This window comes from Neomonachus schauinslandi, chromosome 9, assembly GCF_002201575.2.
Source record: "Neomonachus schauinslandi chromosome 9, ASM220157v2, whole genome shotgun sequence".
Lineage (NCBI taxonomy): Eukaryota > Metazoa > Chordata > Mammalia > Carnivora > Phocidae > Neomonachus > Neomonachus schauinslandi.
In genome coordinates, this window is record NC_058411.1 from 134,253,498 (window position 1) to 134,276,888 (window position 23,391).

The 23,391-nt window shown below is 48.8% G+C and overlaps 1 protein-coding gene across 1 annotated transcript in view; it reads left to right on the plus strand.

Annotated features, from left to right (window-relative positions):
• AKAP13 (A-kinase anchoring protein 13) overlaps positions 1–23,181 on the plus strand; it is a 112,662-nt gene extending 89,481 nt beyond the window's left edge. The window contains exons 16-29 of the mRNA XM_044918144.1: positions 2,515–2,640; positions 2,751–2,868; positions 3,704–3,952; positions 7,706–7,782; positions 8,774–8,955; positions 9,074–9,156; positions 11,607–11,801; positions 14,458–14,619; positions 15,190–15,260; positions 15,684–15,728; positions 18,523–18,573; positions 19,288–19,737; positions 20,537–20,870; positions 21,668–23,181. Of these exons, the coding sequence (XP_044774079.1) occupies positions 2,515–2,640; positions 2,751–2,868; positions 3,704–3,952; positions 7,706–7,782; positions 8,774–8,955; positions 9,074–9,156; positions 11,607–11,801; positions 14,458–14,619; positions 15,190–15,260; positions 15,684–15,728; positions 18,523–18,573; positions 19,288–19,737; positions 20,537–20,870; positions 21,668–21,717 (2,193 nt within the window). The 3' untranslated portion in view covers positions 21,718–23,181. The remainder of the gene's footprint in view (positions 1–2,514; positions 2,641–2,750; positions 2,869–3,703; positions 3,953–7,705; positions 7,783–8,773; positions 8,956–9,073; positions 9,157–11,606; positions 11,802–14,457; positions 14,620–15,189; positions 15,261–15,683; positions 15,729–18,522; positions 18,574–19,287; positions 19,738–20,536; positions 20,871–21,667) is intronic.
• The last annotated feature ends 210 nt before the right edge of the window (positions 23,182–23,391 follow it).

Consider the following 23,391-nt stretch of genomic DNA (forward strand, 5'->3'; position numbering starts at 1 on the left):
CCTGAGCCCAAGGCAGTCGCTCAACCAACTGAGCCACCCAGGCGCCCCATCTAACACCGTTTTTTAAAACTAAAAGGAATGTATGGGCGCCTGGGTGGCTCAGTTGGTTGAGCGACTGCCTTGGGCTCAGGTCATGATCCTGGAGTCCCGGGATCGAGTCCCGCATCGGGCTCCCGGCTCGGCAGGGAGTCTGCTTCTCCCTCTGACCCTCCTCCCTCTCATGCTCTCTGTCTCTCATTCTCTCTCTCTCTCTCTCAAATAAATAAATAAAATCTTAAAAAAAAAAAAAAAAAAGGAATGTATACATAAAATGCCTAGTGTATATGGTAGATACTCAGTAAAAGTCCATTTTCCTTTCTCAGCATCCAGACTGTCATCAGAACCAGGGTAGTTTAAGAAATCAAAAGCTATCTGTTGGAATCTCAACGGCCCCCTGTGCCTCAAATCAAAAAGGAACTCATTTATCTGAAAACCAACTGAACATAGAAAATTGAATAAGAAACTATATAAAATAATTCATAAAATAGATCTTGCTGATATTTTCATCAAGGTGTGGTGTGGTTTCAACTCTACTCCAAAAACAGTTAGGCCAGAAGTTATTTTGAAAAAAGCCTTGCTAGTTTAACCTGGACAGACAGATGGGCACAGCGACGCCAGCTAGCTCTTCCCCAGCAGGTCTCTGCCTCGGGGTGGAAGCAGAGGCTTCGTTGCTGGAACGCTTGCTCGAGAGTGTTGTCCTTCCCTTATATTCTTCAGTCCATAACCTCTCGCCTCATTCATTCATTCCTTTCTCGCCTGTTTACTGGGCATCTAAATCCCAGCTGGAACCACAAAGGTAGACACAGCGTCGACCTGTGCCTCATGGACCCCATGCTCCCAAGTGAACGTAGGCATGGTAGGAGGTAAATGCACACACAGTGCGGCCCACACCGGAACGCAGCCGTCTGCCGCAAATAGGGCCTCCAAGTGGGAGTGGTCAGCTCTGCAAGTGAGGACATCCCCTCCCAACATTTTCCACGACCCTCTCTCTGCCCTCAGACCCGCCCAGGTGCCTCGTCTGACTTTGATTGGTGTTGTCCACGGCTCACTGTACTCGTGCACCTGGGGATTCATATCTTAGCCCCCCGCCCATGGCGTCCCTTTGTTGGCTCTGTGTGCCAGTTCAAGAGTCACCCTTTTAGAGCACGTGCTTCGTGATGGGAGTGGAGCACCTAAACTCTGTGCCTTTTTTTTTTTTTTTTAATGTTTATGCCTTTAATAAGAGAGTTTCGAAATATAGGAAGCAAAAACTGATCTGCAAGGGAAAATGGACAAATCCACAATTATCATTGGCAATAAACTCTGTGCCTTACCTTCCCCTTTGGTAAAGGGAAAAAGGAAAAGCTAGCTACCCCGAGCCTTTTTTCCAGTTTTTCTGGTAAGGATTGATTTGTGTTGCCTTCAGAGGTTTTTAGTACAGTGGAAATTGATGCTTAGCAAGCATCATATGGACCCCATGTAGAAACTCATTGGTTTATCCCAAAGTGAACATATCTTCAGATGAGCCGTTGAGATTACACACGTTTTAGGAATGATGAAAGGCCATGCAGAATTGTTAGGACTGCTGGCCTGAGGTAGGAGAGGTAAGCAGATCCCTAGGTAAGAATAGCTGTTTCTGACACCTTTCTTAAGACTATCTCAGAGGAAAACTTATAGTGAGCCTCCTTGTTTTACCACCATGTTTATGACACATGGAAATTAGAACACATTTTGCATTACTTAAGTGCACAGTACATAGATATTTCTGGGTGGTTGTTTTTTAAAATATATATAACATGTTTAATGAAATAAATGCATAATGCCATATATAAATGTACCCATTGAAAGTATATAGCTCAAAAAAAAAAAAACGTACAGCTCAGTGGTCTATATTCACGGAGTTGGACAACTGTCATCACAGTCAATTTTAGAGCATCTTTATCACCCTGCCCCTCAACTGCCCCTACCCTGGGCATCCACTAATCTCCTCTCTGTCTCTGTGGATTTGTCTATTCTGGACTTATTATGTAAATGAGATAAAACAATATAGAGACCTTTCCAGTTGGCTTTTTTCATTTAGAATAATGCTTTCAAGGTTCATCAGTATTGTAACATACCCATATGCCATCCCTTTTTGTGGCTGAACAATGGTCCATCCTGTGTATCTTCCACATTGTATTTATCCTTTAAGGGACATTTGGTTTCTTTCCACTTGGGGGCATTTGTGAATATGGCACCCATGAACTTTCGTATCCAAGTTTTTGTGTGGAGTACGTTTTATGCCTCAGAGCGGAATTGCCGGTCACACAGTAACTGTAGCTTTCCGAGGAACTGCCAGACTATTTTCCAAAGCTGCTGCGCCATTTGAATCTTTAGGGGGAATTCTTGGGGAAGCACTCTTGGATTTTATGAATAGGCTGGAAACTGTATACAAAATGGTGGTAAAATTTTAGCACCCTGAGCTCCGACTTAACGTCTGTTGTCTTTTCTCCACAGTTTTCAGGGGAGAATGCAGAGCGCTTAAAGAAGACGTACGGCAAGTTTTGTGGGCAGCATAACCAGTCTGTGAACTACTTCAAAGACATTTACACCAAGGACAAGCGGTTCCAGGCCTTTGTGAAGGTATTGGTGTGAAACATGGAAATCTGCATGGTTGTCCGGGGCACTGTTGCTGTCTGTTGAAACAGAACCTTCCTCCAGTAGCTCCTGATAATTTGTTCTGTCCTTTGCAGAAGAAGATGAGCAGCGCCGTCGTGAGGAGGCTGGGAATCCCAGAGTGCATATTGCTGGTGACCCAGCGGATCACCAAATACCCAGTTTTATTCCAAAGAATATTGCAGTGTACCAAAGGTGAGCCCCTCTCCTTACCCAGTCGTGCCTGCCCTCGGACTGTTTCCCGTCTGTCCAGCAGCACAAGGGGCCCCAAGGAAGAGTTCCTTCAGGCTCTCACAGGTCTATAAGAGATCCTGTGTTTTGCCTTAAAAACCATTTTCTTGGGGCACCTGGGTGGCTCAGTTGGTTAAGCAACGTGCTCAGCAGGGAGTCTGCTTCTCCCTCTGACCCTCCCCCCTCTCATGTACTCTCTTTCTCTCTCAAATAAATAAAATCTTTAAAATAAAAAAAAAAGTTTTCTTAAGTGAAAACTTGAAATGCTGCATCACCAGATGCAGGGTGGATGAGAGCAGGAAGGGAAAGAACCACTGACTCCCTCCAGATTCTGCACCCTGAGCATCTTTCTCCCTTACCACGAGATTGGGTGGTGCTTCCCCCAACTTCTTTCCATGAGTGCTAGACCTGCTGCTTTTTCTCACTTAGCCAGGACTTAGAAGGTTCTCTCTTGGCTAACCCTGCTCCCAGGCAGTTCCGTTAAAGGTGAGGTGGTAAAACAAAGACATAAGTTAAAAAAATTATTGCTCCTCTCCCTCCCTGAAATTGTTGGGTCCTTCTCCTTCAGGACATGGTATGGAATTGTGTGTTGTGTCTAGCAGTGAGAACATCTAACTTTATTTAGGATTAACCTGGTGACAGGGATCGGCACGTGACCTTTGGTGTGTTGGCTTCACTCTGCCAGACACACTGTCAGCCTGTCCCCAGAGGGAAGGTGATGGTGTGGGGCGAGGAAGTAGGTTTCCCCCTCCTTGTCTGAACGGATCCATTAAAAACAGGATTATTCCTTCCTTCCAAGACAATGACGTGGAGCAGGAAGATCTGGCTCAGTCCCTGAGCCTGGTGAAGGATGTGATTGGAGCTGTGGACAGCAAAGTGGCAAGTTATGAAAAGAAAGTGCGTCTCAATGAGATTTATACAAAGACAGACAGCAAGTCGATCATGAGGATGAAGAGCGGCCAGATGTTTGCCAAGGAGGATTTGAAGCGGAAGAAGCTTGTGCGGGACGGGGCTGTGTTTCTGAAGAACGCAGCAGGAAGGTTGAAAGGTAAGGCTCGTTTTTGTCTGAGTCTCCGTGTACTGGAGAAAGAGCAAGGAGAATTCAGATGTTTTTGTTAGAAACCTGCCGCCAGGTTTTTCCTAGGGAGCCCACGTCTGTACATCACACAGGAACAACAGTCCTTTAATTGTTCTTAATTTTGTATCAAAAAGGATGAGGTTGAGATAAATTACAAGATCAGAAACTCCTCCAGTAAGATAACAAGGGAATGATGCAGGTAGGGAAATTGGAAAAAAAAAACTAATTTAAAAATAAAGCAAGGTGGCCCTTCTCGGCACCTACTCCCGGTGGCCCCGAGGGCGTGCGGACCAGGGGCGGCCCCAGAGAGGAGGCGGCAGAGGGGGGCTGGTGTGTGGGTCTGCGTGTTGCGGCGTGGCCCTCGTGTCCAGAATAGGGAGGAGCGGGAGACCACAAGGACAGGCCCAGGAGCAGTGACGTCCAAAGAGGAACAAAAAATCTCATGCCAGCCAGGAAAACGAAAGGAAGGTTGAAAAGGAGCAAGTTGCTAATAACGGAGAGCCATTGGCCCTGCCCTGGAAGCCAGTGACTGTGTGTCATGTGCCTCGAGTCAGTCGTCGTCGGTCCCATTCCGCGGTATAGCTGGGACACGCGTCAGTGGCTCGCTCGGAGGGCCACGGGGTGAGGGGGGCGTGTATGGAAAGGCTCAGGAGGAGGTGAGACAGCAGAGGGAAAAGCAGTTCAGCCATCGCCTGCGGGCCCTGAGCACTGCCCCTCCTCACCATGGCCGTGCCGTCATGAGGTGTGTGGCCTAGGCCTCGAATCCTGATGTTTTCCCTCCAGCTCATAGGAAGACACACATGCCTCCTGAACTGAACGTTCTCAGTGCCCCATTGTTGTAAACCTTCTGGTGTTATGTGTCTCTTGTGGCAAGATGCTCATTCTATATTGTGAAGTTCATAATGTCGTTTAAAAAGGAAAAAAAAAAAAAACCAAGTGTAAGATTACTACAAAAACTTGGGCTATTAAAGGAAGGTGTATTCCCCTACAGAAACGGGCAACACATTTGGGGTTGGCGTCTCTGGAAACAGGTGCAAGGAGGGGAAGCCCCATCAGGCAGCAATTCAGAGTCTGTGAGATTAAAAACACATCACCTGTTCTGAAGAGAGATGGTAGAGGACTTTTCAGCTCCCAAGACCTTAGAGGAAATGTATTTTTAACTCACACCAACTAGATGATTAAAACTTGATGATATTCATCTCTTCTATCTTTCTCTAAGCAAGAGATGATAAAAGATACTAATTTTCCATTTGGTTTTAATTTTTTCTTATAAAGGATGAGCTACATCAAGTTAAGGAAGTTACTGTGAGGTTTGTTAATTCATCTATACATCTGATTTTTTTTTTTTTTTTTTTTTTAATCTGTTTGTCGAACCTGCCCTCTCTAGGCCTGTATAACAGCTCTGACTTGACCAGCAGCCCTGAGCATGCCCCAGCCCGGCCCCAGCCCCTGCAAGCTGCGTGCTCGAGGCAGGCTGGCCCCGTGCCGTCAGCCCTGCTGACGTAAAGCCAAAGCTAGGGATGAAATGTGGGCCTCTCTCCCGTCTCTCATGTGTCAGGAACACTAGGCAGCTGCTGCCAGCCAGTGGCCTAGGGTCCAGCTAGCGTCTCACCCAGCTTGGACCAAACAGTAAAGACGGCCCAGGTGATCGGTGGGCCTCAAAGGTGAATGAAGCTGACTGCGCCTAGAAGTTGGGCTCCGAACGAAGAGGCCTGTGAAGAGGTGCTTGCTGCACAGTCCGCTGGGTGCTGGAACCAAGAGCTGAACTAAGCAGGGGGAGGCAGTGCAGAGTGGCATGGAGCTAGTGGTGAAGGATGAAGGGCAGGTGCACCCAGCTCTCTGGCAGCAGAGACAGTGGCGGGGAGGGCTGGGGACACGGGCAGAGAGGGGCCTCGTCCAGACGGAGACACGGACAGCTGACACTGTTAATAGGGGCGGGCAAAGAATGGGTTCCAGATGGAGGGTTTCCAGCAAGGAAGGGACACAGTAGATTGTTTTCTAGCACGCAGTGGAGGCAGCGAGGGGGTGCCTTAAAGGACAAGTGGTTCTAGGCTTCTGGGGAGACACTGGCGACGGACACAGGAGCGCCCCTGCTGCAGGGGCCTGAGTTGCCCGGGGGGCATGAAAAGGAAGGACAGGAGCCTTTCAGAGAAAAGAACAGGCCCCTCCTGCCTCCAGCAGATTTGTCTCCCTGCTGCACGGTGAACTTGGACTAGGTGATCCCCAAGGCTCCCTCCGTCCTCCCAGCCCCAGTCCTCTGATGCTCCGAGAAGCCCGGATCAGGACTCTTCCCACACTTGGGAAGCGCCTGCCTCCTCTTGCAAGGTCCTGAATTTCCTAGAGCGGCCGCTGCCTGGAGCCAGCACTTGGTTCTTTCCTGTGCACGGCGGTTTATTTATCCACTCCCAAACTAGCAACGACTGGATCCCGGCTGTGGGCATGAAGCTGTGGGCCGCCAGTGGCACAAGACAGGCTCTCTGGCCTGAAGGGCCTCCAGTGCACTTAGGGGCTGGTGGGGAGCCCTTTGCTCTCAGGCAAGCTTGTGCCAGGAACAGCCAGTCCTGCGCTGGGCACCCCTCGAGAGGGCTGGGCTTGTTTTTCTCTGATCCACTGACACTGGTCACAGAAGCGTCAGCATCCCACGAAGTGGAAGCTTGTGTTTTGGAACTTTTTTTTTCTTTTTTGGCAGACACCCGAATTATTTACAAGTAAACTTTAAGAAACTTTTCCAAACTAATAGCAGTCCACAGAATAGTCATGCACAGCCTGGTTGGTCTTGGCTGAAAACGGTACCTCCCTAGGAACCAGCTGTGCTTGCTTCTGTTCTCTTCGTAGCTGTGTCGTGAGTTACCAGGGAGGGGCTCCCGGCTGTGGCAGAAGCAGGAGAGAAGGCCTGACCGCCTGGGAGGGGGCTGCATGAGTCCGCTCCATTCTCTCCCCAGGGGCTGTGGGGGTCGATGACACGGAGCGGCCAGCCTGTTAGCTCTCTGGAGACGCCAGACTTTGTCTCTAGGGGAGTACTGGGAGATGCCACTTCCTGTTCTCCAGCAGAGCGGGAGCTGGTGGCATTTCCTGGATTACTAGATCCAAGTAGAGCTCTCACTTGGCTTTTGTTTGAGTTGAGAGGAAGAGCAGCCTGTGTCTATGGTAGAGGTTGAGGCTGAGTAGGACCTCTTGGAGCCGGGGGACAAGCCGTTGTGTTCGCAGGTACCTGTGGAATGAGAGGGCCTCGTGGAGCCGTTCTGTCCTGCGGGTCGGGGGAAGCCTGCCTTTCATTAGACTGAGCTCTTTCGATACATCACCTCTTGGCAGCTCTCCAGTCTGCTCTCCCACGCCTCTCCCAGTATTAGGATCGGAAGCCGAGGAGTATTATGACCTGAGTATTTGGTGGAATATGTTGCTATTACTATCTGCTAAAGTCCTTCCCAGCTTTATTCTTAAAGTATTTTGTTCTTCAAGTCTCTCCTTATGGGATTATCTTTCCAGAATGGAGTACTCAAGCTTTGTCAAGATAAGGCTTTGGTGATAACTACATTTAAAAATGCCTCTAAAAATGTAATGACCGACTCGGATCCTGCAGAAATGTAAACCCATCCATCACCTTAGAGGAGTGGAGAGTACTCTCCCATCCTGACTTGCTCTGTGGGCCGGGTTGCTGAGTTGGCGTCTAACTTGCTTCGCTGCTAAGTAATCCTTGTCCTTTCTCTCCTTCCCCACTTACAGAGGTTCAGGCAGTTCTGCTTACTGACATTTTAGTGTTCCTTCAAGAAAAAGACCAGAAATACGTCTTCGCGTCACTGGTAAGCTGAACTGTCAGGCTCTTCCATTTGTAACGAATAGTATTTGGAACAGCCAGCTTAAGTATGGGGTCCGGCCGCTGGATTCCTGCTCTCCCACCCTTTCAGCATTACTTTGCTCAGGACAGATTCCTCTGAGTATTTCCTCAGATACTCTTGCAGTTTTCCACCCCACCCCCCAAAAAATTATTTTTCTGTTCCCTCTCAGTCCCTTTGAGAGCCTTGGACGTTTGACCTAAAGAGATCTATCACTGGAGTATTTCTTGCACATTATGCCCCATAAATTGTGCTAATTTGTAATGTTGCCAGCCAGTCACAGAGGAACCTAGAAGGATTCATCATGTAGAAACCATGTCTGAAAACTGTAGATACAAATTATCATTTCTTTTTTGGAAATCTTTTTCTGTTTGATAAAATGGAGATGAAATAACGAGATACTTCTCTTTATCTTGAATCTGCCGTTGTTTGTTAAACCATACGCTTTTTTTTCCAGTCTTCCTGAGAAATAATTGACATATATCACCATCTAAGGTGTACAGAATAATGATTTGATTTACATATATTATTAAATGATGATCACAATAAGTTTAGCTAATATTCATCATCTCATGTAGATACAATATAAAGAAAAGGAAGAAATGAAATAGTTGTTGTGATAAGAACCCTGAGAATTTGTTTATTTGTACCGAACAACAGAGTTAGCCGTAGTCCTCGTGTTCACGTTACATTCCTAGAGCTTCTTTATCTCATAGCTGGGAGTTTGTGCCTTTTGACCACCCTCCTCCATCTCATTCCCCCTGCCTACCCCTCCACATCTGGTAACCACAAGTCCGGTCTCTCTTTTTCTGTGAGTTTGGTGTGGGGTTGTTTTGTTTTTTTTTAGATTCCACACGTGAGTGAGATCATGCATCTGGTCTTGCCTTAGATCAGAGTTGTTCTTGAGAGTTAGAATATTGTATGCCTTTCTTACATTGACCCTCTCCCCTTTTTCCAGGACCAGAAATCAACAGTGATCTCGTTAAAGAAGCTGATTGTCAGGGAAGTAGCACATGAGGAGAAAGGTTTATTCTTAATCAGTATGGGGATGAAGGACCCAGAGATGGTGGAAGTGCATGCCAGCTCCAAGGAGGAGCGAAACAGCTGGATTCAGATCGTTCAGGACACGATCAACACCCTGTAAGTCAAACGCCAGGGCCCGTCCCAGCCTCTGTGATTTTTATCCTCGAGGGGGCAGTGACCAGAGTCCTCAACGTCATGGGGGCTGTTGGTCCATTTTGTTTTGTTTTGGGATTAGGAACAGAGATGAAGATGAAGGAATTCCTAGCGAGAATGAGGAAGAAAAGAGGATGCTGGACACCAAAGCCCGAGAACTGAAAGGTAAGGCTGTGGGAAGCATCTGCGACCTTGTCCGTGGGGGGAACTGCAAGAGGCTCCCAGGGCGATGCGGCCCCTCGGCTCCAGAGCTGTCCTGGCAGCTTCAGAACAGGGTGGTGAGTGGCTTTTAACGAAAGAGCAACTGAACCTGAGCCGACATGGATCCCAGGTCCCGTAAAACGGCCGTCAGAAGGTGTCTGACACTAGGTCAAGGGGGTACTGGTTCTCTGTTCTCACTTTGTGTTCTTGGACCCTGGTCACATTCTTTGTACTTTGTCACAGAAGAATTTGCTAAAACTCACGGTCATATTCGAGATTCAGACCGAGAGAAGGGTACTTGAGGAAAGGAACTTTCCAGTTAATGTTCCAGTTACTGTTCTTGTCAGTACCCTGCCGCTACGCTGTGTGTCCACCATGAGTTATAAGGTGGTTCTGGGAGAGGTGTTCTCACCAATTATGCTCGACCTCTGTTTGTTGAGTCCCTGCTGTTCCGGGTAGTCTTGTCAACACCCCTACAAGATATGTTTGCCAGTCGCCATTGTGCAGATGAGAAGGCTGAGGCCCACAAAGGCCACGCGGTCCAGGGTCACGTATGTGGAGCGTGTCAGAGGCGGCTTCTCCCCTGCTTTCTAAACGGCAGCGTGGGTGCTCCCCTCTCTTTGCCAGTGCTTATCGAATGTTCCAAAGTAAAGACTGTGCTTTGGGTAGAAATAAGGCCCAGAGTCAAATAAATGTTAGCACTCGAGGAGTTTGGTTAGTCCTTTAAGCTGGACAAAGCAGTAACACTGTGTTTGGGGGTGGGGAGGCAGATTTAGACGAGATCGGGCGCGTTCAGGGTGGTATGGCCGTAGACGGGAGGCAGATTTAGGCTGAAGCCAGAGTTACACCTGATTTATTGGCCCATGGTTAATATGACAGATATGAAAACTTCCTTCTCTTCACATGCATGAAGCCCCCGGCCAGGCATACTGCTAAGTGCTGGGGGTGCAGAGATTCCTAAAGCAGCATCCCTGCTGTCAGGGAGCCCCCCGTTAGCAAGGAGGACGTACGGATATGATGGGACGGGACCGCAGGCACGTCTAAAGGACCAAATCCTGCCTGCGAAGCTGACGCATGAGCTGAGTCTAAAGCAGTTACTGCACCAGACGAGAGGAGCAGTTAGGGGAAGAGTGAAAGAGGACTTGAGTGTGTGCAATGTCGGTGGGGGGGGAGGGTCAGGGCCAAGAGGTGGGGATTTAGCTGGAAAGGCACCAGGGCTTGAACGGCAGCAAGGGAATGATATAATCTGTGTAGAAAATGTCAGCCTAAGTTGTCTTCGTTGGCATTGAAGCCCGTGGGCGAATTGCTTGAGGGAGTAGGGGAGCCACTGGGAGTAGAAAGCGGGACTGGGAGGCTCCTGGGAGAGGGGTGGGTGTGGACCGCCGGGCGGAGCAGGGAGACAGAAGCCCTCCCAGGTCCTCGGCATGGCCCAGCTGGAGGATGAAGGTGATGTTGGCTGAAGAAGGGATCACACGCCAGAGGGAGGAGGGGGATGGCAAGAACGGAGAGAAGAGCTTTCTGACAAGCCGAGGACAAGACATCTAAGTAGAGCTAGCCACAGGCTGGTGGGACTCTTGGTCTGGCGCTCAGAAAAGCGGGCAGGATTCGGGCTGCTTTGCTTGAGTCACCAGCACATGGGAAGTCACTGAAGCCAGGGGAGGGAATATCCCCAGAAGGACGTGTGTGAGGTGTAGGAGGCCACCCAGGATGGAGCTGAGAGGAGGCCCCAGGTGTTACTCCACTGCAGATGGCAGGAAGAGAACCAGTGATGTCCTCCAAGTAAGTGGGGGGGGGGGGGACCGGTTTAAAAGGAGAGGGGACCGGTTTAAAAGGAGAGGGGAGGGGTGCCTGGGTGGCTCAGTTGGTTAATTGTCCAGTTCTTGATTTCAGCTCAGGTCATGATCTCAGGGTCATGAGATCAAGTCCCGTGTCAGGCTCCATGCTCAACGCAGAGTCGGCTGGAGATTCTTTCTCTTCCTCTCCGTCTGCCCCTCCCCCTGCTCATGTACTGTCTAGATAGATAGATAGATAGATAGATAGATAGATAGATAGATAGATAGATAGATAGATAAAATCTTAAATTAAAAAAAAAAAGAGGAATCATCCATGCTGGAGAAGATGAAACATAAGCCTCATTGGATCAGTAATGAAGGGTAGACTTGGAAAGAGCAGATGCAGACGAGAGTGGGTTGAGAAATAAACAGGAGGTAGGGGAGTGGAAACAAAATGCAGGTTTGTTGTGTCAGAAATTCTGATTTTGCCTAGAAAGACGCTGGATGGATTTGCCCCTGCGGTGGAAAGGGGGCTTGGGGGGTGGAGCTGTGTTGTGTGTTGTCCCACCAGTGACCACAAGGTGGCACTCGTGTCCTGGTTCTCTTACTAAACACCAGCCCTTTTCTCCATTCTCCCTGCAGAGCAACTTCAACAGAAGGACCAGCAGATCCTCCTCTTATTGGAAGAGAAGGAGATGATTTTCCGAGACATGGCTGAGTGCAGCGCCCCCTTGCCGGAGGATTGCTCCCCAACTCACAGCTCTAGAATCCTCTTCCGCTCCAACACAGAAGAGGCTCTCAAAGGAGGACCTTTAATGAAAAGTGCAATAAATGAGGGTAATTGCCCCTCTTAATCTCTTCCCAAAGTGCTTTATGCACTAACATTACCTACCAAATTTTACTTTTCCATTGTAAAATAAAGTACAGGTACAGAAAACAACCCAAAACGAATATTTTGCTTCATAAATTATTATCAGGGGAACATCCTTGTAACTGCTACCCAGGTCAAGAAATAAGATGTGGCCAGACACCCCAAAGCCCTTCCACACGTTCTGTCCCCATCAAAGCTCCCTCCCTCCTTCCCAGAAGGAACAGGTACTGTGACTTACACGTTTCCATTCAGTTCTATGGCCAGGGTCCTATTTGTAGACACTATAGTCTTGTGTTTTTTTATAGGCCTTTCCAGATTCCTAATTTCCAGGCCTCCCCACCATCCCTTTCTTTTCCACATAATTTATCTTGGAAGAATCTGAGCTTTTTGACCTAGAGTGTCTCTCAGAGTCCAGCTTTCATTCACACAGGGTTTCTCTTCATCTGTCCGCTACGCTAGTTCCTTCAGATTTTGAGCTGGATACGGAGGCTTAATTACTCAGTCTTGATCCCCGTGGTAAGCTGTGTTCTTGGAGTGTTGTGCTCCTTTATCGGAGGCACAAGATAGTTAGCTGTCTCCTTTGTAACATGGAAGGAAGTAACATGTAACATGTAAAAGGAAGATAAAAGGATAGATACTGGATTTTTCCCCCTTTATTTACCAATTATCAGGATAGTGAATTGATCTGTGGTCACCCTCTAAGGGTGACCTGTACTTTTTAGATAGTCTTACAGACTCATGAATTTAAACCTATTTGATGGTTTTCAGGTCACTGCAGTGATTATCCATACTAAACATTCAGAATGTCCTCTATTTGCCAACCAGCGCTTCTTTGTTTGGCTTCCAGGTGCTTCTGACCTGACCCCGGAATTTCTGAGAGCTTCGTTGCTCTTTGGTATATTAAGATGTTCTAGACTCACTTTGTTTTCTGCCCAGTCTAGAGTCCTTTCTCTAAGGAACTCTTGTATCTTTTAGTGGGAAATGCTGTTTTAAGACCACAATCTGGGCAGCAGGGATGGTCCTTGCTGCTGGGTTTTTCGTTTGTCATTTTGGACATCTGGAGCTCATCCTTTAGTAGCTGTCTCGGGAAAGACTCGTGAGAACACTGCACCCGGTGTCCTTGCACACTGGTAATAATTTGTGCTGCATAAACCTTGGAAGTCTGCTCCGTGGGATATGAAATCCTTGGTTCACATTTTCTTCCCTCGGGTATCTTAATTGCTCTTAAATAATGTTCTTCCTTTTTTTCTGGTGTAAAGCATTCCTGTCAGAGTGCAATCATAGTTTCAGTTCTCCCCCTTGTAAGTCCCATGCTTTCTGCCTAGGCTACTTTTTCAAAATCCAGGTAGTTTTACTAGCATACGCCTTATGTTGGGGTTGTTCTGGGTTGATGTTCTCAAGGTTACAGCGTTCTAATTTGATGTGGTTTCAGAGTTTTCCGATTTCAGAAAAGTATTCTTAAATTATAGCTTTTAGTATTTTTCTCTGCCCTTGTTTGGATTCTCTTCTTCAAGAACTCCCATGATCTGCATGCTGGACCCCCTCTGCCTGTCCTTTGTACGCGTTGCTCTCCTCACGCTTTGTATCTCTTCATCTTTTTCATGTTTAAGTATTCTTCCTTCCACCTTCTGGTAAGTCATTTTCTGTTGGGTTTATTTTGCTCTTATGATCTAGTTTTCCTCTCTAAAATGATAATTTCTCTTTGTTTCCACTCCTTGGCATCTGTGTTTCCCGATTCTACCCTGGGTTCCTCCATGGCCGTGTCCTCCCCTTGCAGTAAGTAGCCCGTCCACTTCATGGACTCGTCTCTCTGAGGTGCTGTTATCCCACGCGGGGAGCCATGCCCCTCGTTCTTTCTCTCGCTCTTTTTCCTTAGTGTTGTGTGGAGTTTGACTTGGATGTTTCCCAGTTGCTCATTTTTACATGAAATAAGTTTTCTAAGTTTTTAGGTTCAGATATCTTTTCTCACTTCACAGGACTCTCTGATTGTTTCCATGGAGTGTTTTGTTTTGTTTTGTGTTTGTTTTTTTTTTTTTTTTAATACGATGGCTTATCTTCCGAGATTCCCTGCCTCTGTTTCCCTCCATTCCATCTGGCCTCCTCTGTTGCTCCTCTCCAGCTCAAATTTCATTCCACTTTTAGCACTTTCTCCTTTCTGGGGGACACTGCTCTAGAAAAGAAGCCTCGCTGGTCAGATTTGAGAATTCCAATCCTTACACTCCTCTGGTCCCTTGAACTTACTTTGTCAGCAGGAAAAACCCTGCTGGTTTTAGCGCTGCTCTCAAATTGGCCCATCTTACTTCCTAGGGAATTCTTTTTGGCTACTTTGGGTCTGACTCTAGAAGGCCATGCCCCTTCCAGTAAATTACTCTGTCTCCCCGTGCCCTTTCAAATTTCCTAGACCTCATGTAAATAAGGCTGAAGGCTTCATCTGTGAATTCCCAGTAGAATCCAGTTACAACTCATATCCTGAGCTGAGACCTTTCTCTGAGCAAGGGAAGTCACCTAGTCACTCTGGAATTTTCTGATCATGCTCCCTGTACATGTTGTGTATTTACCATGAGATTTTCCTTTTCTCGGTGGAAGATGAAATGTCACTTTTGCATGTTTCCTTTTTTCCAGTGGAGATCCTTCAAGGTTTGGTGAGTGGAAGCCTGGGAGGCACGCTTGGGCAGGCTGTCAGTAGCCCTGCTGAGCAAGAAGGCATGGTTGGTCCTGTTTCCTTGCCCCGGAGAGCAGAGACCTTTGGAGGATTTGACAGCCACCAGATGAATGCTTCAAAAGGTAGATGATTTAGGGGCCCCTGGCTGGCTTCATCTGTAGAGCATGCGACTCTTGATCTCAGGGCTATGAGTTCGAGCCCCACGTTGGGCCTAGGGCTTACTTTAAAAAAAAAAAAAGTAGATGATTTAGAACCCATACTTATGTAGGTGACCCTTGACTGTCACACACAACCAAGAATGAGCTCATATTCTGGTAGCCACATCTCCTCTGTCCCATTCAGTCAGTAGAAGTTTTAGCGAAAGCCCATTGAGTAGTTAGCTGCTAAAACACTCAAGAACCTCTATCAGTGTCACGCTTATTTTGAGTAATAAAAAGCAATTTCCTAGGATCTCAGCTAAGCTGTGCCCAAAGAAGTAATAATACTCGTTTTTCCTTTCTGCTTCTAATTCTTCTGCGGCCAGAAAATTATTAATCACTGAGCTGCCCCCAGGTGGCTTCCCCCTTTCTGGCATTAATAAGATGCAGGAATACCATATCCCTAAACTATATATATTGTATTCTTTTCCTGGCTAATCTGTTCCACAACTTAAACAAAACAAAACAAAACAAAAAAAACCTTGTTTGTTTCAGGAGGTGAGAAGGAAGAGGGGGAGGATGGCCAAGATCTGAGGAGAACCGAATCCGATAGTGGTCTGAAAAAGGTACTTTTCTAAAACCTCTACATCCATAATCTTTGCAGTTAGTCCCCTTGGATCTTGTTTTGGATGCCTGACTTGCTGTCATTTCCTACTTTGAGAGGAAAGCACATTTTGAAACAAACCCTACAATTAGAGTCCCATGTTCCTGGCCGTTAGGCCTCTCGGGCTAGAACCCCCTGCTTACAGTCCTGGTTCCCCTGCCGCTTGGCATTAAGAGCTTTGGGTCAGTGACCCACACCAGCCTCGACTCTCTAGGGGCTTCCGCTAAGTCCAGCCTCAAACCTTCATTACTCTACAGCGGGAGGCTGTGGTGGGAAAGAACGAAAATGGGAAGCCCAAGCGTAATTGAGACACACATTAAATATTTTTGCCTCAGAATCTTCTTCCTTTTTTTTTTTTTTTAAATGCATGTTTTTTGTTTTATAGGGTGGAAATGCTAACGTGGTATTTATGCTTAAAAGAAACAGTGAGGTAAGGGCATTATGAGCTATGTATAAGAATAGGATTTTGTCATAATTGCTAGGCTAGGAATGCTCATCTGTGTTTTGCTGTTACGAACAAGCTGACTCCTGGCTTCCATCTGTACACTTAGTGGTGGGGTCGCCACTTTCCTTACCTTGCTCTTTCCCTGGCCCCCGGGGCATCATCCTGGAATTGTGCCAGACCGTGGCCTACTAACATGGCCTTGGCGTCTCTGTCCCCGAGAAGCAGGCCTCTTGCTTTCTGGGAACACGCGCTGCCACGCCTGCTTGCCTGGCACACGAGCCTGGCACCAAAAGCCACAAGTGTGGGCCGTGGCACCTCAACTTGTGGGCCACTCTGCATGGTAATAGCCTATCCTGTGAGGACTCAGATTGCGTTTTCTTCTTTGAGCGCTGTGCGTCACTCAGAAAGCAGCCTTGGTGTCCCTCTCGTTAGAGAGCAGGCTCTGAGGGGTCTCCCTCCCCTGCCTCCGTTCAGTTCTGCTGACCCTGCCGGGGAGCTGTGCCTCGCCCGCTCGCGTCCCTGCTCCTAGCTCCTGGCCGGCAACCCCTGTTCCCCAGGCCACCCCCCTCTCCAGACTCGTGTGGCTCGGAGCGCCCGCATGTGTGTGCTTAGATACAGGACAGTGGCTTTGTGGGGCGTCCCTCTCAGGATGCCGTTGTGTTTCTTCTTGCTTTTAACGTAATATCTTAAGTCCCTGAGGAGCTTTGTTTTAAAATTTTTAATTAAAGGGAACTGTCCCCTTTTGCCCCCTAAGACGCAGAAGGGTATTTTTCGTTGGTTGGCATTGCGGTGTAAACACTGCATTCTGAGGGCAGCCCCCTCAGTGTGTTTGCCTCAAACGAAATAAAATTACTCTCACACAGACTGGTACTCTCTGTATCTCCTGCTTGAATGAAATTTCGCCCGTATTTTTCTGTTCGGTGACTTTTCGCCCATGTATTTTGTGACAAGGGTCAGGAAAGAAAGTACCAGACCAGGGCTTTTCAGGCATTCCAGCATGGATAACACACTGCGGATGCCCAGCCGCAGCCCGCTGGTCTTTGGTGACCTCTCTCTGTTTATTAAGAATATTAATATTCTTAATTAATATTAAGAATAAACTGAAAAGAGGAGTAAAAAGTGTGTTGTCGGAAGAGCTAAGCCTGATAATTAGGTTTTTTGTGTTCTAAGTACAGTTGAATAACATGGGTTTGAACTGCAAGGGTCTACTTAATATGCAAGTTTTTTTCAATAAACATAGTGCAGTACTGTAAATGTGTTTTTCTTATCGTTTTTAGTAACATCTCTTTAGCCTACTTTTATAAGAATACAGCATATAGTACATGTAACATATAAAGATATGTGTTAATCGACTATGTTAACGGGTAAGACTTCAGGTCAACAGTAGGCTATTTTGTAAAGTTTTTGGAGACTCAGAAATTATACATGGATTTTTTGCTGTGCAAGGGAGTTGGTGCCCCAAGCCATACGTTGTTCACGGGTCACTTGTATTATAAAACGAATATGTGGTCATGGAAGGAAGTTTGAAAAATGTTCAAAAACAAAAACAAACCAAAAAAATGAGTAAAATAATCCCACCACTGAGGAATAACTACTGTTAAATGTTGGGTGTTTATATTTCCACACAACATAGATTTATGTGTCTAAGTTTGCGTGAGTGTGAATAGTACAAAAATAGTTTTGTGTCATTTATATCCATGCCCCCTGGAGCTTCATGTCCTTTTTTCTCTTAACACATTCGAAGCATTTCCCCAGGGCCTTGTGTGCACAAGCATGCTCTTTAACAGCTGCACGTTGCTCTTTTGTGTGCCATGGTTTAGTTCATTCTTCCTCTACATCTTCGCATGGGATCTGATGCAGCAGGAACAGCCCAGTGCAGCGCTTCTGTGCTCTAGAAAGAACTGCGCACGGCGCGCGCCCCTTCCCTCCATACAAGGCCATTCTTGCTTTCACCAGCATTGGGAACGGTCTGTTTTCAACTGATGTTTTGTTGGTTTCATGAGTGCAAGTGGTATTTTATTTTTCATCTATTTGATTTCAAATAAAGGTGAATCATTTTTAATAGGTCATATAATTGGCCATGTATATTCTTCTTCTGCAACCTGCTGGTTTCTGTTGCCTTTTTGCTTCCTAGGGTATTCATTTCTCGTTGATCCACGGGAGCCTCTTTTTTTTTTTTTTTTTTTTTTAAAAAAAGAGGGGGTTTTTTTTTTTTTTTTTTCTTCAAAAAGCCTTCTTTTTTTCACGATCAGAAGAGACATTTTCTTTTTTTTCACAACTCTCTTTTGGTTTTTTTTTTTTTTTTTTTTACACTTAACATTTTAATCTGTTTGAATATGTTCTGTGTGAGCCAGGATCCCAACTTAATTTTTCCCAAAGATTTAGCCCATTTTCTCAGCAATTTGTTGAATATTCTTTCCTTCCCCATTGATTTAGGAACACTACTTACATGCTGAATTCCTGTGATTTGCTCTGTGCTTTCTGTTCTGTTATGCACACCATTTTTGCACCAGTCATTTTAGAGAGTTGGAGCTTTATCATGCCTTTTTAATGGGTGCTGATGGCCCTCCTGCACAGTTGTTCCGTTTGCTTGATCTTGTTTTGTATCTCTTGGTCATCTGTACCTGCTTATTCTTTTTGGTGCTTTCAGTCTGGAAACATTCCATTCAGACGCAGGCCCCTTGCTGTGTGTGTAGTGGGTTATGCTCAAGACGTGACATGGTGTAGTGGGTTCCGAGACTCCGTCCTGAGGTGGTATTTCCATTGCTTCCTTTTGCAGCAGGTTGTCCAGAGTGTCGTTCATCTCCACGAACTCCTCAGCACGCTGCAGGTACGGGCCTTTGTCTTTCACCCCTTCACTTACTTGTTTTAAGAGAAACCATAAGGGTATTGTTGGCCTGGATCTTTAAGGTCTGTGAGCAGCTCGTGGGTAAAATGGGGCCCTCCGTCAAGACAAGACTGGCTGTCATGATGAGAAAGGGTACAAAATGCAGTGCTTAGAGTGTCATTGACCTCGTAATATAGAATTGATGAATGATTGATGAATTGATGGTAGACTATATATAGGTGCTCTTGGTAACCCTAGCGCACAGCCCATGGCTAACAAGGTTTTGGGTGCTTTATTTAGCATGATTGTAAGTTTTCTTATCTCCGTGTAGTGTGTGGATAGGGAGGTCCTCCCCCGAATAACTGCTATTTAGCACTTTCTGGGAATTATCCTTAAAATCTGCGCACTTCCTTTCTCGAAGCTGTAAGAGATCCAATTCCTACTTCGTCCCACCTCCAGAACACACACAGCCCCCACCCCGGGCAGTGTCAACAGCGTGTGAGCAAGTGTGACAAGACCCTGGGTCCCCACACAGTTGACATTCTGTGGGCTGAGTGCCCCCCCCCCCCGGGGGGCGGGCATGGACTCCAAGGTTATAGTGGAGCGCTCGGACCAGACCCGCCTAAAAGTGAGGGGTGTGCTCTGTCCCTGGGCGGGGGCGGGCCGGACCGGCAGCACCTCCCTCCTCCGCGTGTCTCTCCCCCCCCCCCCCCACAGGGCGTGGTGCTGCAGCAGGACAGCTACATCGAGGACCAGAAGCTGCTGCTGGCCGAGCGCGTTCTCGCGCGGAGCTTGTCGCGCCCCAGCTCCCTGGTGGAGCAGGAGAAGCAGCGCAGCCTGGAGAAGCAGCGCCAGGACCTGGCCAACCTGCAGAGGCAGCAGGCACAGCACCAGGAGGAGAAGCGGCGGCGCGAGCGCGAGTGGGAGGCCCGCGAGAGGGCGCTGCAGGAGCGCGAGGCCCGGCTGGCGCAGCGCGAGCAGGACGTGCGGCGCGGCCAGCAGGACCTGGAGCGCGAGCGCGACGAGCTGCAGCACCGGAAGGGCGCCTACCAGTGCGACCTGGAGAGGCTGCGCGCCGCGCAGAAGCAGCTGGAGCGGGAGCAGGAGCAGCTGAGGCGCGACGCCGAGCGCCTCAGCCAGAGGCAGGCGGAGCACGACGCCTGTCAGGTGAGGGCGTCCGCCCCGAGGGTGCGGGCAACCAGAGCCCGCGTCCTGAGCGTCCTGAGCGCGGGGCGGGGGTTGGCGGGCGGGGGCCCCGAGCTTAAGTCAGGGGCTTCCGTGGGCATTCGGGAACACGGACGCCCGTTGCCGCCCGGCCCGCCGGTGGACACTGTCCCGTGTTGCCGTGTGTCTGACTGACTGACTGACTGACTGACCTGGGACCCGGAGAGGAAACTCAAGTAGCATCTTCCAGAGGGCGGTTCAGCTGTAAGGTGGGAGCGGGTGGGCTCCAGCCCCATGCCAGTAACTCAGCAGAGCTCCCGCCGAAGCAGCCCCCACGCCTGCCCGGGGCCGATCAGACGCTGCTCCTCCCTCTCTCTGGTTTCACCTCCGACTCCCCAGCACCCTGTGCGCCGACAGGCTCCTGTAGCCCCTCAGCCCCGAATAATTCTGCACAGCCCTGTGTGAATCAGTGTTCGCATAAGCCGCGCTCCCGTTTCTCAAGGGAGTGGGAGTTCTTCCCTGAGCTGCCTCATCGAAGGTACTATTAATTCTTCATGGTGCTGACATTACGCACCTGCAGTAAAAATAGGAATGGTGTCGAAGGTGGTATTTGTAGCACCTTCCCAGGTACTGGGTGGGGAGGGCTGGTCAGGAAGTCCTGAATCCTCTGTTGCGAGGGCCGCGGCATTCAGGAGGCGGGTTCGCACCGGGCTGACGGCCCCCACTGTTGACCTCAGCACGTAGCAGGCACTGGGGGTGCCGCCAGCCCCTGACTTAGAGCCGATGTTTTGACCGTGTGCAGGTGACACATCAGCACACCAAGCTGCTGAGGATCCCATCCTTCCTTCCGAATCCTGAGGAGTCCCCCTCGCCATCTGCACCTTCGGTCGCCAAATCAGGATCCCTGGACTCGGAACTCTCGGTGTCCCCAAAAAGGAACAGCCTCTCTCGGACACACAAAGATAAGGGGCCTTTTCACATACTGAGTCCCGCCGGCCAGACCAACAAAGTGCCAGAGGGTCAGAGCCAGACCCCCGTGCCCACCTCCACCTCCACCCGCCTGTTTGGGTTGGCTAAGCCAAAGGACAAGAAGGAGAAAAAGAAGAACAAAAAAGGCAGCCGCTCTCAGCCTGGTGGTGAGTGACACACACCAGGTCTCCCTACGGCCATGTTGCTCCTGGATCCTGAAGGGTGGGCAGGCTTAAACCGAGGGTGCCATTCGACTGTGTCAGAGCCGCACCACCATCCCCCCAAGCCCACTTGCTCTGCCTCTGGAGGGCTGCCTGGACTCCCACTAAGAACACAGACCCCCCGGGCATTTCAGACCCCCTCTGTGTGCACGTGGGTGCCAAGGAGGGCGTGCAGGTCTGCGTGTGGGGGCGTCTATTGTTACCCAGCTGAGGGCCTGAAACTCACCTCAGTGAAGACTAAAGTCTTCTCTGCTTTTCTGTAGGTCTAGTCCAGTCATCAGTATAACTAGTACTTGGTGAGCATTTCCCAAGGTCTGATGAAGCCCGCAAGTGGCTGTGTGAAGTAGGTGATGGCAAGCTCGTGATTAAACCCCACTAACCGAGGCTCCCAGTTTATGCAGCCCTTTCCCCTAAGTCCTCTCTCTGTTCCTTCTCTTTAGGATTGCTCCCTCCCATCTCTGTGGGAGATCAAAGAGAAGTTTCTGTCTCTGGGCCTGTTTGTGAACAGGAGGTCCAGTGCTTTGTCAAGTTAAAGGGACCAGGGGACAGCAAAGAGTGTCAGAGGACCTCATCTACTAAACCAGTCAGGGAGCCCCAGTGGGGAGGGGGGGTGGACTGCCCACCTGGCCAGCAACTGTTGCATCCCAGAAGACTCGGATTGAGGAGGAAGGGAAGAGAAGGGAGTTCAATGAAGAGAGCAGTTTTTTTTTGAAGTTCTTTCTCCTTGGTTTCCCCTTTCCCAGATGGCCCCCCGTCCGAAGTGCCCGCGGAGGGTGAAGAGATCTTCTGCTGACCCTGCCCTCTGCCATGACCACTGCCTCCTGTCCAGCCCCGCCTCTCCTGCTGTTCCTGGGTGTGGTCTCTTACTTTGGACACCCGAGCTGCCCCAGGTCCTGGACCAGAGGGACAAATGGTCTCGAATGTCAGGGTGGGGCAGGAGACCCGGGATTGGCGGCTGCCGACGGCTCCTGGCTCGGGGCGGCCCTACTGAGGATGTTACACTGAAAGTAGGTGGCCCCAGAAGTCAGGCGATGGTTTTGGACATGTCAGGAATCTCTAAAGGCTGAAAGAAGTTTCTAAATAAGGTCTGAAATTCTACCTGCCTTTTATTTGAGGGACACAAGCAACAGTCAAACAGCAGATAGTTTGAATTTGGTCTGTGTACATAGTTACCTGTCTGCATATACATGTGCGTGCCAGAATTAGGCGCCGTCTGTAGCAGGGGCCTGGTTGGCTTGGCGCAGGAGGTGCCACTCGGCCCTGCTCCGGGAGCACGCGGGCGCTCGGCACGTCCCCCCCTCCCTTGTCCTCCAAGGCGGTTTTCCTGTCACCCTATCCCGTGCACACCTCCCCTCTTTCTGCATGTATTTCTCATTTCATTTTAGAAGGGCTGGCAAGCATTTGTGAAAACCAGTGAGAGAAGGCATGATGTGTTCAAAAAACATATATATACACACACACAAACGTGTGTGTGTATATACATATCTGTACCATCTTGATTTTGGTGTTCGTCATTAAAAAAAAAAAAAAACCTAATTTTAACATGAAATCCAAAGAAATCATAGACTGCCTTTCCAAGATGTTTGCCCACATACTCTGGGCACAGATGCAGTCTCCTCGTCCTTACTCCTGCATTGTGCCACTTTCTGGTTGTCACTGACCCCCGACCTCCTGGCACCATCCCAGGGGAAGCCGCTGCTTCACAGCAAGGTTGTCCCCACCCCTGCACTAGGGCCCCCGGCCCCTCTGTCATTTTTACACCGGGAAAGCCCGAGAGGGAGCTGGCCCAGGTGTGGCTGGGAAACTTGCTCATTCGGTATCAGGAGGCCAGGGCAGAATTTGATTTCTTAACCCATTTTCCAAATCTAAAGGTCTGTTGGTTATTGTACCCCACCCCCTTGAAGGTGCCAGATGTGGCCTGCTTTCTCTGCGCTTTCCCGCACTGTTGGTGATCTGTTTTGCTTGAGGCTCGTGAGCAGCTGCTGGGAGCAGGATGGTTCGTGGAGTTCTCTGAGGTCCCCTCTCCTTGCTGGACTCACTACTCCCTGTGAGGGGAGACCCTGGAGAAGTCTGTGCTTTCGGTGTGCCCTTCATCCCTGCTTCTCACCCCTCAGGAGCGTGGGTCTTTGAACATACTTTTTAGAAAAACGAAATCTGTAACTTGGTGCTTGTTGATGAATTGCAAGCTGGCCTTGCAGATGGAGATATTTATCTTTCAGTTTATTTGAAAGAGGTCTGGTTTAAAATTTTTAGCTTAGATTTGTTTATTTATTTGTGTGTGTGTGTGTGTGTGTGTGTTTTAAGCCCTACGGTTTCAACTGTCTGATCCGTGCAGAACGTGACCAGCCACAGCACTGCTCCCTCCTCAGTGTCTGTCAAAGTGCGTGAGGGCCCAAAGGAAAATGAAAGGGGGATCCATTCCCTTCTTCCCCTCCCCCTACCTCCTTCTTCCATCAAGGGATGTCGT